Below are 20,025 nucleotides of genomic sequence, written 5' to 3' on the forward strand. Positions count from 1 at the left end.
AATTCTGCCGCCTCTTGACCCTGAGACAGGGCCAACAAGGTCTTCTCAGCTTGATCCACAGAATTAGGTTCATCATATAATAGTCCTAAAGCCTGAAAAAAGGAGTCAATATTAAGCAAAGCCGGATTCCCAGATTCCAGGGAAAACGCCCAATCCTGCGGGTCGCCACGCAGCAGGGAGATTACGATTTTTACCTGCTGAATGGAATCACCAGAGGTTCGAGGTCTCAGGTCAAAAAACAGTTTACAGTTGTTTTTAAAACTCAAAAATTTAGACCTGTCACCAGAAAACAAAATCAGGAGTAGGAATCTTCGGTTCTAAAGCAGGAGTCTGAACAATATAATCAGAAATACCTTGCACCCTAGCAGCAAGCTGGTCTACACGAGAAGCTAATTCCTGAACATTCATGCTTGTACCAGGCTCCTCAGCCACCCAGATATTAAGAGGGAAGAGAACACAAAACATACTGGAGAAAAAAAATGGCTCAAGAGCTTCCTTCCCTTCTTCTGAGATGCATTTAACTCATTGTTGGCCAGTTGTACTGTTATGATCCGGAGACCTTGGAGCTGCATGAGAACTTTCACTGGAGAAAGTGGCCACTATACTGACCGCAATCCTGAACTTAACACCGCAACTAGAAGTAGCCGTGGAGTGTACCTAACACACCTAGACACCTCGTCACAGCCGGAGGACTAAATACCCCTAAAGATGGAAATCGGAATTCTATCTTGCCTCAGAGAAAATCCCCAAAGGACAGACAGCCCCCCACAAATATTGGCGGTGAGTCGGAGAGGAAAAAAACATACACAGGCAGAAAAACAGGATTTAGCACAGGAGGCCACTCTAGCTAGATAGGACATGATAGGACAGAGTTCTGTGCGGTCAGTATTAAAACCCTTCAAAAAATCCACAGCAGAATATACAAAAAACTTCCTACATCTAACTAAAGATGTAGGAGCGTATATCTGCCACTCCAGTGAATCCTACAAGCAGGGCAGGAATAAAACTGAAACAAGCACACAGCAGTGCGCCACAGCTACAAAAACAAAACACTTATCTTTGCTGAATTTGGCAGCGAACAGGAGAAGCCAGAAAGAGATCCAACACTTCACAGGGAACATTGACAACTGGCAAGGGCTTAAGGATCCTGCACACCTAAATATCCCAGTCAGAATTGTAATTATCCGATACACCTGGCCAGGACTGCGAGTCAGAGACAACTGCATTCCCACCAACAACCACTGGAGAGAACCCAAGAACAGAATTCACAACAGGGCGCAGGATGGGAGCAGCACATGACAGAACGGGGGCGCAGGATGAGAGCAGCACATGACAGGATGGGGGCGCAGGATGGAAGCCGCACATGTCAGGATGGGGCGCAGGATGGAAGCAGCACAATAGAATGGGGGCGCAGTATGGGAGCAGCACATTACAGAATGGGGGCGCAGGATGGGAGCAGCACATGACAGAATGGGGGGCGCAGGATGTGAGCAGCACATGACAGAATGGGGGGCGCAGGATGGGAGCAGCACATGACAGAATGGGGCGCAGGATGGGAGCAGCACATGATAGAATGGGGGTGCAGAATGGGAGCAGCACATTACAAAATGGGGGTGCAGGATGGGAGCAGCACATAACAGCATGGGGCGGAGGATGAGAGCAGCACATGACAGCATGGGTCTCAGGATTAGAGCAGAACATGACCGCGTGGCGGTGCAGGATGGGAGCAGCACATGACAGCATGGGGGCGCAAGATGGGAGCACATAACAGGATTGGGGCGCAGGATAGGAGCAGCACATGCCAGAACGGAGGCGCAGGATGGGAGAAGCACATGACAGCATGGGGGTGCAGGATGAGAGCAGCACATGACAGGATGGGGATGCAGGATGGAAGCAGCACATGATAGAATGGGGGTGCAGGATGGGAGCAGCACATTACAGAATGGGGGAGCAGGATGGGAGCAGCACATGACAGAATGGGGGAGCAGCACATTACAGAATGGATGCGCAAGATGAGAGCAGCACATGACAGCATGGGGCGCAGGATCAGAGCAGCACATGACAGGATGGGGATGCAGGATGGAAGCAGCACATGACAGAATGGGGTGCAGGATGGGAGCAGCACATGATAGAATGGGGGTGCAGGATGGGAGCAGCACATTACAGAATGGGGGAGCAGGATGGGAGCAGCACATGACAGAATGGGGGCGCAGGATGGCAGCAGCACATGACAGAATGGGGGCGCAGGATGGCAGCAGCACATGACAGCATGGGGGCACAGGATGAGAGCAGCACATGACAGCATGGGGCACAGGATAAGATCAGCACATGACTGCATGGGGGTGCAGGATGGGAGCAGCACATGACAGGATGGGGCGCAGGATGGGAGCAGCACATGACAGCATGGGGGCGCAGGATGGGAGCAGCACATGACAGAATGGGGGTGCAGGATGGGAGCAGCACATGACAGGATGGGGCGCAGGATGGGAGCAGCACATGACAGCATGGGGCGGAGGATGAGAGCAGCACATGACACAGCATGGGGGCGCAGGATGAGAGCAGCATATGATCACATGGGGGTGCAGGATGGGAGCAGCACATGACCGCATGGGGGTGCAGGATGGGAGCAGCACATGACAGGATGGAGCGCAGGATGGGAGCAGCACATGACAGCATGGGGCGGAGGATGAGAGCAGCACATGACAGCATGGGGGCGCAGGATGAGAGCAGCATATGATCGCATGGGGGCGCAGGATGGGAGCAGCACATGACAGCATGGGGCGGAGGATGAGAGCAGCACATGACAGCATGGGGGCGCAGGATGAGAGCAGCATATGATCACATGGGTGCGCAGGATGGTAGCAGCACATGACAGGATGGGGGCGCCGTATGAGAGCAGCACGACAGGATGTGGACGCAGGATGGAAACAGCACATGACAGAATGGGGGCGCAGGATGGGAGCAGCACATGACAGCATGGGGGAGCAGCACATTACAGAATGGGTGCAGCACATGACAGGATAGGGGCGCCGTATGAGAGCAGCACATGACAGGATAGGGGCGCCGTATGAGAGCAGCACATGACAGGATAGGGGCGCCGTATGAGAGCAGCACATGACAGGATGTGGACGCAGGATGGGAGCAGCACATGACAGAATGGGGGTGCAGGATTAGAGCAGCAAATGACAGGATGGGGGCGCAGGATGGGAGCAGCACATTACAGAATGGGGGCGCAGGATGGGAGCAGCACATGACAGGATTGGGACGCAGGAAGAGAGTAGCACATGACAAGATGGAGGAGCACAAAACAGGATTTGGGTGCAGGATGGGGGCTGCACATGACAAGAAGGGGGCGAGGGATAGGAGCAGCACATACCAGGATGGAGACCATATACCAATATAAATGCTCGGCACCCGGGCATAGAACGGGTTCAATAGCCCGGGTGCCGAGCCATTTACTAAGTAAAAATGTTTACATGTGTAACTTTTTTTTGTTTCAGCTAGGGCCAAGCAATAACAATATATTATTATTATTATTTATTTATATAGCACCATTAATTCCATGGTGCTGTACATGAGAAAGGGGTTACATACAGGGTTATAGATATCGTTTACAGTAAACAGGTTTACAGTGACAGACTGGTACAGAGGGGAGAGGACCCTGTCCTTGCGGACTTACATTCTATGGGATAGTGGGGAAGAGACAGAAGGTAGGGGTGAGGCGGCAACTCTGGCAGCTGCTTGGTTATTGTAGGCTGTCCTGAAGAGATGGGTTTTCAGGTTCCGTCTGAAGGATCCGAGGGTGGTGGATAATCGGACGTGTTGAGGCATGGAATTCCAGAGGATGGGGGATATTCGAGAGAAATCTTGGAGGCGGTTGTGTGAGGAACGAATAAGTGTGGAAGAGAGTAGGAGGTCTTGGGAGGATCGAAGATTACGTGAGGGAAGATATTGGGAAATTAGTTCAGAGATATAGGGAGGGGACATAATCTACTACAGGTCCTTCTCAAAAAATTAGCATATAGTGTTAAATTTCATTATTTACCATAATGTAATGATTACAATTAAACTTTCATATATTATAGATTCATTATCCACCAACTGAAATTTGTCAGGTCTTTTATTGTTTTAATACTGATGATTTTGGCATACAACTCCTGATAACCCAAAAAACCTGTCTCAATAAATTAGCATATCAAGAAAAGGTTCTCTAAACGACCTATTACCCTAATCTTCTGAATCAACTAATTAACTCTAAACACATGCAAAAGATACCTGAGGCTTATATAAACTCCCTGCCGGGTTCATTACTCAAAACCCCCATCATGGGTAAGACTAGCGACCTGACAGATGTCAAGAAGGCCATCATTGACACCCTCAAGCAAGAGGGTAAGACCCAGAAAGAAATTTCTCAACAAATAGGCTGTTCCCAGAGTGCTGCATCAAGGCACCTCAATGGTAAGTCTGTTGGAAGGAAACAATGTGGCAGAAAACGCTGTACAACGAGAAGAGGAGACCGGACCCTGAGGAAGATTGTGGAGAAGGACCGATTCCAGACCTTGGGGAACCTGAGGAAGCAGTGGACTGAGTCTGGTGTGGAAACATCCAGAGCCACCGTGCACAGGCGTGTGCAGGAAATGGGCTACAGGTGCCGCATTCCCCAGGTAAAGCCACTTTTGAACCATAAACAGCGGCAGAAGCGCCTGACCTGGGCTACAGAGAAGCAGCACTGGACTGTTGCTAAGTGGTCCCAAGTACTTTTTTCTGATGAAAGCAAATTTTGCATGTCATTCGGATATCAAGGTGCCAGAGTCTGGAGGAAGACTGGGGAGAAGGAAATGCCAAAATGCCTGAAGTCCAGTGTCAAGTACCCACAGTCAGTGATGGTGTGGGGTGCCATGTCAGCTGCTGGTGTTGGTCCACTGTGTTTCATCAAGGACAGGGTCAATGCTTTATGGAGATGAAGATTTCATTTTTTCAGCACGACCTGGCACCTGCTCACAGTGCCAAAACCACTGGTAAATGGTTTACTGACCATGGTATTACTGTGCTCAATTGGCCTGCCAACTCTCCTGACCTGAACCCCATAGAGAATCTGTGGGATATTGTGAAGAGAAAGTTGAGAGACGCAAGACCCAACACTCTGGATGAGCTTAAGGCCGCTATTGAAGCAACCTGGGCCTCCATAACATCTCAGCAGTGTCACAGGCTGATTGCCTCCATGCCACGCCGCATTGAAGCAGTCATTTCTGCCAAAGGATTCCCGACCAAGTATTGAGTGCATAACTGAACATTATTATTTGATGGTTTTTTTGTTTGTTATTAAAAAACACTTTTATTTGATTGGATGGGTGAAATATGCTAATTTATTGAGACAGGTTTTTTGGGTTATCAGGAGTTGTATGCCAAAATCATCAGTATTAAAACAATAAAAGACCTGACAAATTTCAGTTGGTGGATAATGAATCTATAATATATGAAAGTTTAATTGTAATCATTACATTATGGTAAATAATGAAATTTAACACTATATGCTAATTTTTTGAGAAGGACCTGTATATGATTGTCTAAGGGTCACTTCCGTCTGTCTGTCTGTCCTTCTGTCACGGTTATTCATTCGCTGATTGGTCTCGGCAGCTGCCTGTCATGGCTGCCGCGACCAATCAGCGACGGCCACAGTCCGATTAGTCCCTCCCCTACTCCCCTGCACTCACTGCCCGGCGCCCGCTCCGTAATCCCCTCCACTCACCGCTCACACAGGGTTAATGGCAGCGGTAACGGCCCGCGGTGTAACGCACTCTGTTACCGCTGCTATTAACCCCTGTGTGTCCCCAACTATTTACTATTGATGCTGCCTATGCAGCATTAATAGTAAAAATATGTCATGTTAAAAAAAAAAAAAAAAAACCTGCTATACTCACCCTCCGCTGCTTTTGCCGCTCCTCGGCACGCTCTCGGGACCGCTCCATTGCAAGCGGCAGCTTCCGGTCCCAGGGCTGCTGTGCGACAAGGACCTGCAGTGACGTCACGGTCATGAGACCGCGACGTCATCACAGGTCCTGCTCATACCAGTCCTGGGACCGGAAGCTGCCGCTTGCAATGGAGTGGTCCCGGGAGCGTGGCGAGGAGCGGGAAAGGCGGCGGATGGTGAGTATAGCAGGACTTCAACGGGCCTTCAGAAGGTGAATATATGTTTATTTTTTTAAGTCTCTATACTACGTGGCTCTGTACTGAGCAATATACTATGTGGCTGGGCAATATACTACGTCACTGGGCAACATACTACGTGACTGGGCAACATACTACGTGACTGGGCAACATACTACGTGGCTGGGCAATATACTACGTGACTGGGCAATATACTACGTCGCTGGGCAATATACTACGTGACTGGGCAATATACTACGTCGCTGGCCAATATACTATGTGGCTGGACAATATACTACGTGACTGGGCAATATACTACGTGGACATGCATATTCCAGAATACCCAATGCGTTAGAATCGGACCACCATCTAGTTTAATAATAATAATTTAATAATATTAATTAAATTTTTTTTCTTTGTTCCACAGCACCGTCTGCAGCACTCGGGAGCCTGCAGAGATGAACCTTTCCGGAGCGATCCTTCAGGAGTCAGCCACCGTGGGCCACTTCAACAGACCCGAACCCTCTGTACCTTCCCAGCCTTCCCTCACATCTGGTCCCTCAGCCCCATCCACGAGCACTGGAGCATTGTTACTGACTGCGTTACATGAAGCTGCTGGTGAGGATATAGCTTTTCCTTTACCCCACCCCTGTGGGTTCTGGGTGGCAGCGCCAGAGGGGTCAGGAAAAGAGCTATGCCCCCGAGTTCTTGCATCTAACTGCATCCTTCCAGAACTGTCTCAAACTGTTGTTGGAGCAAATGACTGTAGGACTTAAACTCCTCAACAACAGTATTCTTGAGTTGCACACGCATCTGGATACGAAGCATTCAGATGCAAGTAAATCGCCAAACCATTCCTTTTTCCAGGCAGTAGTCAAGCGCATAGACAAGCTATCTCCTGACCAGCAGATGCATGTAATACAATCGTGCCAGTCTGCTCTAACACATGTTAGCTCCCAAGCACCTCCACCCACCACTGTTCCTCCCGCACTTGCCGCCTCTCCAGCCACTGTCCCTCCTCCGCCTTCTATACAATACCAGCTTCCTGCCCCGTACCAGCATCTTGCCCCATACCAGTTCCCAACCACATTATCTGTGCCTCCACTCCCTGCGCAACCTTTACTACCTGCCCACTACCACCAGTCTCCTTCCACACCCATCATGCCCCAAACGCAACCCTCTTCTCCACCCACCACCTCTTCTGCCTCCCAATCTCTCCAATCCACCCCTCAAAACTTCCAAATTCCCATCCCTACGCCCGGTTTTATGTCCACCCGTTCCTTCTTTCTCCACCCCTTCACCTTCTGATCCGTCACCACCACCACATTCCTCTCTCCACACTCCCACTGTCAAATTGGTTCAATCTGACAGCCCCTCCAATATTATCTCCACCCCACACTACCTAAATTTACAAATGTATAAAATTTGTAAATAAAAAAATACTTTATTTCAAAATTTGTCTTTCATTTATTTAATTATAAGGTTTAACCCCTTTACCCCCAAGGGTGGTTTGCACGTTAATGACCGGGCCAATTTTTACAATTCTGACCACTGTCCCTTTATGAGGTTATAACTCTGGAACGCTTCAACGGATCCCAGTGAATCTGACATTGTTTTCTCGTGACATATTGTACTTCATGACAATGGTAAAAATTCTTTGATAGTACCTGCGTTTATTTGTGAAAAAAACGGAAATTTGGCGAAAATTATGAAAATTTCGCAATTTTCCAACTTTGAATTTTTATGCAATTAAATCACAGAGATATGTCACACAAAATACTTAATAAGTAACATTTCCCACATGTCTACTTTACATCAGCACAATTTTGGAACCAAAATTTTTTTTTGTTAGGGAGTTATAAGGGTGAAAAGTTGACCAGCAATTTCTCATTTCTACAACACCATTTTTTTTTAGGGACCACATCTCATTTGAAGTCATTTTGAGGGGTCTATATGATAGAAAATACCCAAGTGTGACACCATTCTAAAAACTACACCCCTCAAGGTGCTTAAAACCACATTCAAGAAGTTTATTAACCCTTCTGGTGCTTCACAGGAATTTTTTGAATGTTTAAATAAAAATGAACATTTAACTTTTTTTCACAAAAAATTTAATTCAGCTCCAATTTGTTTTATTTTACCAAGGGTAACAGGAGAAAATGGACCGCAATCATTGTTGTACAATTTGTCCTGAGTACGCCAATACCCCACATGTGGGGGTAAACCACTGTTTGGGCGCATGGCACAGCTCGGAAGCGAAGGAGCGCCATTTGACTTTTCAATGCAAAATTGACTGGAATTGAGATGGGACGCCATGTTTCGTTTGGAGAGCCCCTGATGTGCCTAAACATTGAAACCCCCCACAAGTGACACCATTTTGGAAAGTAGACCCCCTAAGGAACTTATCTAGAGGTGTGGTGAGCTCTTTCACCCACCAAGTGCTTCACAGAAGTTTATAATGTAGAACCGTAAAAATAAAAAATCATATTTTTTCACAAAAATTATCTTTTCGCCCCCAATTTTTTATTTTTCCAAGGGTAAGAGAAGAAATTGGACCCCAATAGTTGTTGTACAATTTGTCCTGAGTAAGCTGATATCCCATATGTGGGGGTAAACCACTGTTTGGGCGGATGGGAGAGCTCGGAAGGGAAGGAGCGCCGTTTGACTTTTCAATGCAAAATTGACAGGAATTGAGATGGGATGCCATGTTGCGTTTGGAAAGCCACTGATGTGCCTAAACATTGAAACCCCCCACAAGTGACACCATTTTGGAAAGTAGACCCCCTAAGGAACTTATCTAGAGGTGTGGTGAGCACTTTGACCCACCCAGTGCTTCACAGAAGTTTATAATGCAGAACCGTAAAAATAAAAAAATCATATTTTCGCCCCCAATTTTTTATTTTTCCAAGGGTAAGAGAAGAAATTGGACCCCAAAAGTTGTTGTACAATTTGTCCTGAGTGCGCTGATACCCCATATGTGGGGGTAAACCACTGTTTGGGCGGATGGGAGAGCTCGGAAAGGAAGGAGCGCCGTTTGACTTTTCAATGCAAAATTGACAGGAATTGAGATGAGACGCCATGTTGCGTTTGCAGAGCCCCTAATGTACCTAAATAGTAGAAACCACTCACAAGTGACACCATTTTGGAAAGTAGACCCCCTAAGGAACTTATCTAGATGTGTGGTGAGCGCTTTGACCCACCAAGGGCTTCACAGAGGTTTATAATGGAGAGCCGTAAAAATGAAACAAAAATGTTTTCCCACAAAAATTATTTTTTAGCCCCCAGTTTTGTATTTTCCCGAGGGTAACAGGAGAAATTGGACCCAAAAATGTGTTGTCCAATTTGTCCTGAGTGCGCTGATACCCCATATGTGGGGGGAAACCACTGTTTGGGCGCATGGGAGGGCTCGGAAGGGAAGGAGTGCCATTTGAATGCAGACTTAGATGGAATGGTCTGCAGGCGTCACATTGCGTTTGCAGAGCCCCTAATGTACCTAAACAGTAGAAACCCCCCACAAGTGACCCCATATTGGAAACTAGACCCCCCCGGGAACTTATCTAGATGTGTTGTGAGAACTTTGAATCCCAAGTGTTTCACTACAGTTTATAACGCAGAGCCGTAAAAATAAAAAATCTTTTTTTTCCCACAAAAATTATTTTTTAGCCCCCAGTTTTGTATTTTCCCAAGGGTAACAGGAGAAATTGGACCCCAACAGTTGTTGTCCTATTTGTCCTGAGTACGCTGATACCCCATATGTTGGGGTAAACCCCTGTTTGGGCACACGGGTGAGCTCGGAAGGAAAGAAGCACTGTTTTACTTTTTCAACGCAGAATTGGCTGGAATTGAGATCGGACGCCATGTCGCTTTTGGAGAGCCCCTGATGTGCCTAAACAGTGGAAACCCCCCAATTATAACTGAAACCCTAATCCAAACACTCCCCTAACCCTAATTCCAACGGTAACCCTAACCACACCTCTAACCCTGACACACCCCTAACCCTAATCCCAACCCTATTCCCAACTGTAAATGTAATCTAAACCCTAACTGTAACTTTAGCCCCAACCCTAACTGTAGCCCTAACCCTAACCCTAGCCCTAGCCCTAACCCTAGCCCTAGCCCTAACCCTAACCCTAACCCTAGCCCTAACCCTAGCCCTAACCCTAGCCCTAACCCTAGCCCTAACCCTAGCCCTAACCCTAACCCTAGCCCTAACCCTAACCCTAGCCCTAACCCTAGCCCTAGCCCTAACCCTAGCCCTAACCCTAACACTAGCCCTAACCCTAGCCCTAACCCTAGCCCTAACCCTAGCCCTAACGGGAAAATGGAAATAAATACATTTTTTTATTTTTCCCTAACTAAGGGGGTGATGAAGGGGGGTTTGATTTACTTTTATAGCGGGTTTTTTAGCGGATTTTTATGATTGGCAGCCGTCACACACTGAAAGACGCTTTTTATTGCAAAAAATATTTTTTGCGTTACCACATTTTGAGAGCTATAATTTTTCCATATTTTGGTCCACACAGTCATGTGAGGTCTTGTTTTTTGCGCGACGAGTTGACGTTTTTATTGGTAAAATTTTCGGGCACGTGACATTTTTTGATCGCTTTTTATTCCGATTTTTGTGAGACAGAATGACCAAAAGCCAGCTATTCATGAATTTCTTTTGGGGGAGGCGTTTATACCGTTCCGCTTTTGGTAAAATTGATAAAGCAGTTTTATTCTTCGGGTCAGTACGATTACAGCGATACCTCATTTATATCATTTTTTTATGTTTTGGCGCTTTTATACGATAAAAACTATTTTATAGAAAAAATAATTATTTTGGCATCGCTTTATTCTCAGGACTATAACTTTTTCATTTTTTTGCTGATGATGCTGTATGGTGGCTCGTTTTTTGCGGGACAAGATGACGCTTTCAGCGGTACCATGGTTATTTATATCTGTCTTTTTGATCACGTGTTATTCCACTTTTTGTTCGGCGGTATGATAATAAAGCGTCGTTTTTTGCCTCGTTTTTTTTTTTTTTTTCTTACGGTGTTTACTGAAGGGGTTAACTAGTGTGCCAGTTTTATAGGGCGAGTCGATACGGACGCGGCGATACTAAATATGTGTACTTTTATTGTTTTTTTTTTTTTTATTTAGATGAAGAAATGTATTTATGGGAATATTTTTTTTTTTTTTTTTCATTATTTAGGAATATTTTTTTTTAATTTTTTTTACACATTTGGAAATTTTTTTTTTAACTTTTTTACTTTGTCCCAGGGGGGGACATCACAGATCAGTGATCTGACAGTGTGCACAGCACTCTGTCAGATCACTGATCTGACATGCAGCGCTGCAGCCTTCACAGTGCCTGCTCTGAGCAGGCTCTGTGAAGCCACCTCCCTCCCTGCAGGACCCGGATCCGCGGCCATCTTGGATCCGGGACCTGGAGCAGGGAGGGAGGGCGGCAAGACCCTCGCAGCAACGCGATTACATCGCGTTGCTGCGGGGGTCTCAGGGAAGCCCGCAGGGAGCCCCCTCCCTGCGCGGTGCTTCCCTGTACCGCCGGCACATCGCGATCATCTTTGATCGCGGTGTGCCGGGGGTTAATGTGCCGGGGGCGGTCCGTGACCGCTCCTGGCACATAGTGCCGGATGTCAGCTGCGATAAACAGCTGACACCCGGCCGCGATCGGCGGCGCTCCCCCCGTGAGCGCTGCCGATCGCATATGACGTACTATTGCGTCCTTGGGAAGTAGGGCCCACCCCCCATGGACGCAATAGTACGTCTGATGGCAGAAAGGGGTTAATACTTTGGGTAAAACAAGGTACAATACTTTGGGTAGCAAGGTCCAAGACAAATTTTTCAAACTCTCTCATCCTGCCAGTGTACTCTTCCTTGAGGTGAAATAAGGTATTCTACAAATTTGTCCCTCATTCTGGAAACTGACACAGAATGTATAAAAGTAATGTTGTCATAATCATTCAAGGTAGTTTCTTCAAATTGGTCATCAATGGCAATCTGGTCCTTGCATATTACGAAATTGTGCAGGACCACACAAGCTTTCATAACCTCGTCCACTGTGTCAGTCTTCAGGTTTATAGCGGTTAACAGAACTCGCCATTTGGATGTTAGAATCCCAAAAGCGCACTCCACCATTCTTCGTGCTCATGTTAGGCGGTAATTGAAAACTCTTTCAGTTGGCGTCAATCCACTACTGGAGTATGGCTTCAGCAGGTTGTTCCGATAGTTGGAACGCTTCATCTCCAACACATACAAATGGCATTGGTGGCCCAGAGGTTTCAGGCAGCGGTCTGGGGGGTGGAAATTGGAAGGTGTTTCCATAGAGATGACGCCCCATTGCATTCTGTGTCTGCGATGGCCATGAGCACAATGGAGAAATATTTCTTGTAGTTGAAATATCCTGAGCCCGATGCAGCAGGTTTGACAATGCGGATATGTTTCACGTCCACTGCAACCAAGCAATTAGGAAACTGACAAATTTGTTGGAATTTTTCTGCAATGTCCAGCCAAGTTCTCCGTTGTGGGATAAATTCTTTATACAAACAGTCCCACAATGCACGGCAGGTGTGCTTAACAATCCCCGATATGATGGAAATCCCGAGTCTAAATTGAAAATGGATTGCAGAAAATGATCCAGTCGCAAGGAATCTGTGAAAAAAGGCAAGGCAATAATTAGTACAAAATACCAGCAACAACATTACAGTTATAAGTGTGCTTTACAGCATGAGATACAATAAAAATGGCTTACCGAAGTGACACGATCAGATGCTCCACCGGTGAAATGGAGAAGCGGCAATATGTGTCACTTCTTCGGATGAGGTGTTCAATCCGTTCCACCAAAAAATCAAAGTTCTCCGTTTGCATATGCACGTAGCTGAAAAACTTCTCGAAGTTTTCTCTTAACTCCATGTATAATGTTGAATACACCCCATGTGTCATTCTCTGTGCTGTGATTGGGTGGATCCAAAAACGTCGTCGGCGCAGACGCATGATGCTCTGTCTTTCTCGCTCCTTCTCCATGACAATCGCTTTCAAATGATTCGCCTCAACAGTGAAATCCACAGAAATCTTCAGAATGTTTGCCATCACGCCTTCCATCTTTGCCACTTGCTCTAAAACCTGTTAAAGATGGGCTGTAGGAACACTGTATATATAGGTTTTCAGTAGCCAATAACGTTTGGGAGCCTCCCATGGGCGTCATTAAAAAACGGATCCGTCGTAAATGGATAAAAAATGGAAGAAACAGATGAAAAACAGATCCGTCGCATCAGTTTTTCACAATTTACGACGGATCCGTCAAGCAACCAGATTGTGTGAAAGCAGCTTTACACAGACCTAGTGGGTGTAGCAGAGCTGCGTATATTCATGACAAATACTAATAAATAGGTGACATTGGGCCTCTTCTTCTTAGCACACTCAGAGATTGGATAGAGACGTCTGTGAACAATCATTTTAAAGTCTTAACACAAACTCTCAAAGGGATTTTCGTCTGTAATATGACTGGGCTGCTCAGAAACGGCTATTTTTTTATGACCTAACCCTGCTTTATTCTTCACCACACCATTTCCTTTACACTTCAATAACTTATTTCACCGTGTGTGTGTGTGTGTGTGTGTGTGTGTGTGTGTGTGTGTGTGTGTGTGTGTGTGTATGTATATATATATATATATATATATATATATATATACACATACACACACATATACACAGGCACACACTCACATCAGTAGAAATATTAAACAAGTCAATGATCCCAAACCCACATCCTAAGAAACTAGATGGTTTTAAAAAAAGAAAATAAATCTGCTTGAATGGCCGAGCCGATCACCGGACTGCAATCCAATAGAAAATGTATGGAAGGAACTACAGCTCAGAGTTCATAGCAGGAGCCACGGGAGCTTCAGGATGTGACGAGTGTTTGTGTGCAAGAATGAGACGGCACGGTGGCGCAGTGGTTAGCACTGCAGCCTTGCAGCGCTGGGGTCCTGGGTTCTAATCCCACCCAGGACAACATCTGCAAAGAGTTTGTATGTTCTCTCCGTGTTTGCGTGGGTTTCCTCCGGGCACTCCGGTTTCCTCCCACATTCCAAAGACATACTGATAGGGATTTTAGATTGTGAGCCCCATCGGGGGACAGTGATGATAATGTGTGAAAAACTGTAAAGCGCTGCGTAATATGTTAGCGCTATATAAAAATAAAGATTATTATTAATGAGACAAAATCACATCAGAGCAATGCCTGCGACTAGTTTCACCATATAGGAGGCGTCTTAAAGCTTCATCACCAACAAAGGATTTTGTAGCAGTATTAATTAAATTTCAATAACGTATTCAATACTTTTATGTGTAATAATGAGAAGTGACACACGAAACTTAATTTATGGACATCTATGGTTTGAGATGCGAAATGTCTGTTGTCTGCACAGTCGTACCCGCTATCCCTCTCCACGGTGCATTGCTTTAAAAGATTTGAATAAAGACTACCTGTCTTTACTGGCGAGTGCCGTTAAACCTTTTTGCTTCGGACATATGACTTGCTCTTTCCCGCTTGGGACTTTTTAACTAAGCACCAGCGGTTTTTGGCTTACACATGTCGGAGCACATTGTACACCCCAAGCACCACTGTAATGATGGTGCCAAGTCACTTCTTTTCACGTGCGAGCTCTCTCCCATCCTTATTCGCCTGCTTCCTTGACTCTACCAGCAGATCATCAGATCCTGAACTTCTGGCATCCCTGCTCTTGAGCAAATTGCAAGCGGTGCTAATGTTGCAGGCAGCTGGGGAAGGAAATGACCGACGGCACGACTGGAAGTGCCTTATGGGCTCATCACACCAAGCTCATCTGGGCATATATAATGCTGGAAAAGAGCTACAGAAAAGGCACGGGCCGCATCTGTCATAAATGGGAAAGACGGTCAGTACCTGCTCCTGACAGAACAGCTCGTTAGCAGTGCGCACGATCTTCTCCACATGGATGATGCCACCCACACTCTTGATTTCTACATCTGCCAGGATCGTTAGAACCAATATGGCTTCCACAAGAAGCTGCCGGTACTCTGGCTGCGGAACGCGATTCAGAACAGATTCCACATGGGCAGAAAACTTCAGCTCTCCTGGGGTCATCTGCAGAAGAAAATGATAATGTGAATTGACCCAAACGCTTCTCGGGCCCAGAGGGAAGCAGCTTATGGATGCAGTTAGAGCACCGTGGCTTCCTCTGCACCACACTAGCTATGTTCATTTCACCCCCATCTGTAGCCAATAGGCACATGGTCACTAGCCCCTCCCCCATTACATCTGATTGGCAGGTACCACCATCCAGCCTATCAATTTGGTCTTTGCTCTCTTTAGTTTGCACAGACCCCCGATGCAAGGTCATGGTAACATATTTTGTCACATGCATAGTATAAATTAACTTTTGCACATGTGTATTATTAAACTAAGCTTCCGGATCAATACCAACAAAAGAGCACATGCAATGGCACAAATGTGTCACCAGGTTTTTCTACCCTATCTAGAAGCAGCAGGATGTGGGAGCTGAGACTCTGCAACCAGCGATATGTCCCTTACTGGGCTGCTTGAGGCAGTTTTCATAAAATCACTAACTGCTGCCGATCTAGCAGTTCTCTGAATGCTGAGCTCTGTATAAGGCCGGGGTCACACTTGCGAGTTTTACGGACGTAAGAGCGCAGAATCTACGTCCGTAAAACTCGCAAAAAATACGGCACAATTATTCTCTATGCCCCTGCTCCTATTTGCCGTATTTTACTGATCAGTATTATACGGCTTTCTACGGCCGTACAAAATCGCAGCATGCTGCGTTTGTCACCGTACTGCGCAAGAAATACGCCAATGAAAGTCTATGGAAGCGTGAAAAATACGGATTACACACGGACAAGCAGTGTGACTTGCGAGAAATACGCAGCGCTGTTAGAGAGAAAAGCCGGTAATTCAGTGCGGTGTACAGTAAAATCACACTGACAGCTTACAGTCCAATAGGTAGAATAAATGTGTACACATAGAATAGGTATATATATATATATATATATATATACAGTGGGGCAAAAAAGTATTTAGTCAGTCAGCAATAGTGCAAGTTCCACCACTTTAAAAGATGAGAGGCGTCTGTAATTTACATCATGGGTAGACCTCAACTATGGGAGACAAACTGAGAAAAAAAAATCCAGAAAATCACATTGTCTGTTTTTTTAACAATTTATTTGCATATTATGGTGGAAAATAAGTATTTGGTCAGAAACAATCAATCAAGATTTCTGGCTCTCACAGACCTGTAACTTCTTCTTTAAGAGTCTCCTCTTTCCTCCACTCATTACCTGTAGTAATGGCACCTGTTTAAACTTGTTATCAGTATAAAAAGACACCTGTGCACACCCTCAAACAGTCTGACTCTAAACTCCACTATGGTGAAGACCAAAGAGCTGTCAAAGGACACCAGAAACAAAATTGTAGCCCTGCACCAGGCTGGGAAGACTGAATCTGCAAAAGCCAACCAGCTTGGAGTGAAGAAATCAACAGTGGGAGCAATAATTAGAAAATGGAAGACATACAAGACCACTGATAATCTCCCTCGATCTGGGGCTCCATGCAAAATCCCACCCCGTGGGGTCAGAATGATCACAAGAACGGTGAGCAAAAATCCCAGAACCACGCGGGGGGACCTAGTGAATGAACTGCAGAGAGCTGGGACCAATGTAACAAGGCTTACCATAAGTAACACACTACGCCACCATGGACTCAGATCCTGCAGTGCCAGATGTGTCCCACTGCTTAAGCCAGTACATGTCCAGGCCCGTCTGAAGTTTGCTAGAGAGCATTTGGATGATCCAGAGGAGTTTTGGGAGAATGTCCTATGGTCTGATGAAACCAAACTGGAACTGTTTGGTAGAAACACAACTTGTCGTGTTTGGAGGAAAAAGAATACTGAGTTGCATCCATCAAACACCATACCTACTGTAAAGCATGGTGGTGGAAACATCATGCTTTGGGGCTGTTTCTCTGCAAAGGGGCCAGGACGACTGATCCGGGTACATGAAAGAATGAATGGGGCCATGTATCGTGAGATTTTGAGTGCAAACCTCCTTCCATCAGCAAGGGCATTGAAGATGAAACGTGGCTGGTTCTTTCAACATGACAATGATCCAAAGCACACCGCCAGGGCAACGAAGGAGTGGCTTCGTAAAAAGCATTTCAAGGTCCTGGAGTGGCCTAGCCAGTCTCCAGATCTCAACCCTATAGAAAACCTTTGGAGGGAGTTGAAAGTCTGTGTTGCCAAGCGTAAAGCCAAAAACATCACTGCTCTAGAGGAGATCTGCATGGAGGAATGGGCCAACATACCAACAACAGTGTGTGGCAACCTTGTGAAGACTTACAGAAAACGTTTGACCTCTGTCATTGCCAACAAAGGATATATTACAAAGTACTGAGATGAAATTTTGTTTCTGACCAAATACTTATTTTCCACCATAATATGCAAATAAATTGTTAAAAAAACAGACAATGTGATTTTCTGGATTTTTTTTTCTCAGTTTGTCTCCCATAGTTGAGGTCTACCTATGATGTAAATTACAGACGCCTCTCATCTTTTTAAGTGGTGGAACTTGCACTATTGCTGACTGACTAAATACTTTTTTGCCCCACTGTATATATATATGTCAGTGAGACACATATATGTATATATATTAATATTTATTCCAGCGCTATACAGCTTGAAAGCCGGTAATTCAATTACCGGCTTTTTCTTTCTCCTTCCTAAAACCCGACATGATTTGAGACATGGTTTACATACAGTAAACCATGTCTTCTCTCCATTTTTTTTGCAGATTCCACACTACTAATGTCAGTAGTGTGTATCTGCAAAATTTGGCCGTTCTAGCTCTTAAAATAAAGGGTTAAATGGCGGAAAAAATTGGCGTGGGCTCCCGCGCAATTTTCTCCGCCAGAGTAGTAAAGCCAGTGACTGAGGGCAGATATTAATAGCCTGGAGAGGGTCCACGGTTATTGGCCCCCCCCTGGCTAAAAATATCTGCCCCCAGCCACCCCAGAAAAGGCACATCTGGAAGATGCGCCTATTCTGGCACTTGGCCACTCTCTTCCCATTCCCGTGTAGCGGTGGGATATGGGGTAATGAAGGGTTAATGCCACCTTGCTATTGTAAGCTGACATTAAGCCTAATTAATAATGGAGAGGCGTCAATTATGACACCTATCCATTATTAATCCAATTGTAGTGAAGGGTTAAATAAAACACAAACACATTATTTAAAATTATTTTAATGAAATAAAAACAATGGTTGTTGCAGTATTTTATTCAACGCCCAATCAAGTCACTGAAGACCCTCGTTCTGTGAGTAAAAAAACATAATAAACCAACAATATACTTACCCTCCGCAGATCTGTAACGTCCAACGATGTAAATCCTTCTGAAGGGGTTAAAACATTTTGCAGCAAGGAGCTGTGCTAATGCAGGCTGCTCCTCGCTGCAAAACCCCAGGGAATGAGGCTAAAAATAGATCAATGATCTATATTTAGCTTCATTTGCGGTGAGGCGCCCTCTGCTGGCTGTTCATAGATCGTGGGAAATTACCTAGAAAGCCAGGAAGCTGCATAGTCTGAAAATATTCAAGTAGCAACAAAAAAGTCTGAAATTTGTAAGAAGAAATTTGTGTTGCCATTTGTGATGGTGGGATATGGTATGTGGGGATCATTTTGTTTGTATTCATATTTTATTGATGTTCATGATGTTCTCTTGAAGGATGAGTTATTTGCTAATTAATGAATGGCTGTGGTTGCCATCTGATATCAGCCCCCACAGTAATGTATTGTTATCTCTCCAGAGGGTCAGTGAATAATGCTGTTTGCTAACATGCTAATGTCATATTGAACTAGCTTGTTGAAACAATGAGTCCATGTGACCTTCCCTCCCCGACCTGTGAATGAGTAGGGGGACTTATAAAATATCAGGGAAGTGAGACACCAGATCAGATCCTGTGTGGATCTATGATGTGATCACAGCACCTCAGAAAGCATATAGACTATGTTTGCCTCTGTCTGCTGGATTGCTGGACTCTTCTTATCCTCTTACTGAACTGCATTTAGGTTCTGGACTATCTTATCCTTTGTGTGGTGGATTGTATATGGACCTTTCGTATTTCTGCCTAAATAAAGGTCTTGGAATTGTTAATTCTTCTCTTGCTCTGTTCATTGTCTGATACTGCTGGATTGTTGGACTCATCTCCCAGGGCTTTTATCCTTTTACAGAACTGCATTCAGGTTCTGGACTATTTTATCCTTTGTGGAGTGGATCGTATATGGACCTTTCGTATTTCTGCCTAAATAAAGGTCTTGAGATTGTTCCCTCTTCACTTGCTCTGTTGATTGTGTGATACCAGAGAAGGACCCCGTGTCACCATTTACGAAGATTATTTTTCCACCAATGGAGCGGTGTGAGGGGTTATTGTTTTGCAATCTAAGAAGTAGATTTCTTTCATACCATTTTGGGGTACAAATAACTTTTTACTGCCCTTTTCAGGAGCTGCAGTGACTGAAAACCTGCAAATCTGCATTTTAGCCCTCAATTACAGTTCAAGTAATTGCATATTTTAGTGCACTGGCATCTTATGGATGCAGCATACCAATTATGTTTTCCTTTTTATTTCTAGATGTTACAACTAGAAAAAGGAAGATTGTAATTTTTAGATTTTCTATGATTAAAATATTTGCTAAAACTTTTTTCCTTACAATTTTTATTTTAAGTCATCCTGGGAGAGTGTGAAGATACCAGTGTATCCTAAAGGTACCTTCACACGCAATGATATCGCTAGCGCTCCGTGACGTTGCAGCGTCCTCGCTAGC

The 20,025-nt window shown here is 45.3% G+C and overlaps 1 protein-coding gene across 5 annotated transcripts in view; it reads right to left on the reverse strand.

Moving 5' to 3' along the window:
- PHKA1 (phosphorylase kinase regulatory subunit alpha 1) overlaps positions 1-20,025 on the reverse strand; it is a 452,411-nt gene that overhangs the window by 15,704 nt on the left and 416,682 nt on the right. For 3 of the 5 annotated variants that reach the window (XM_069748674.1, XM_069748673.1, XM_069748677.1), the window contains one exon: positions 15,077-15,277. The exons of the other annotated variants lie outside the window; for them this stretch is intronic. In XM_069748674.1, the coding sequence (XP_069604775.1) occupies positions 15,077-15,277 (201 nt within the window). The remainder of the gene's footprint in view (positions 1-15,076; positions 15,278-20,025) is intronic. 5 annotated transcript variants of the gene reach the window in all.

Source organism: Ranitomeya imitator, chromosome 2 (genome assembly GCF_032444005.1).
Source record: "Ranitomeya imitator isolate aRanImi1 chromosome 2, aRanImi1.pri, whole genome shotgun sequence".
NCBI lineage: Eukaryota > Metazoa > Chordata > Amphibia > Anura > Dendrobatidae > Ranitomeya > Ranitomeya imitator.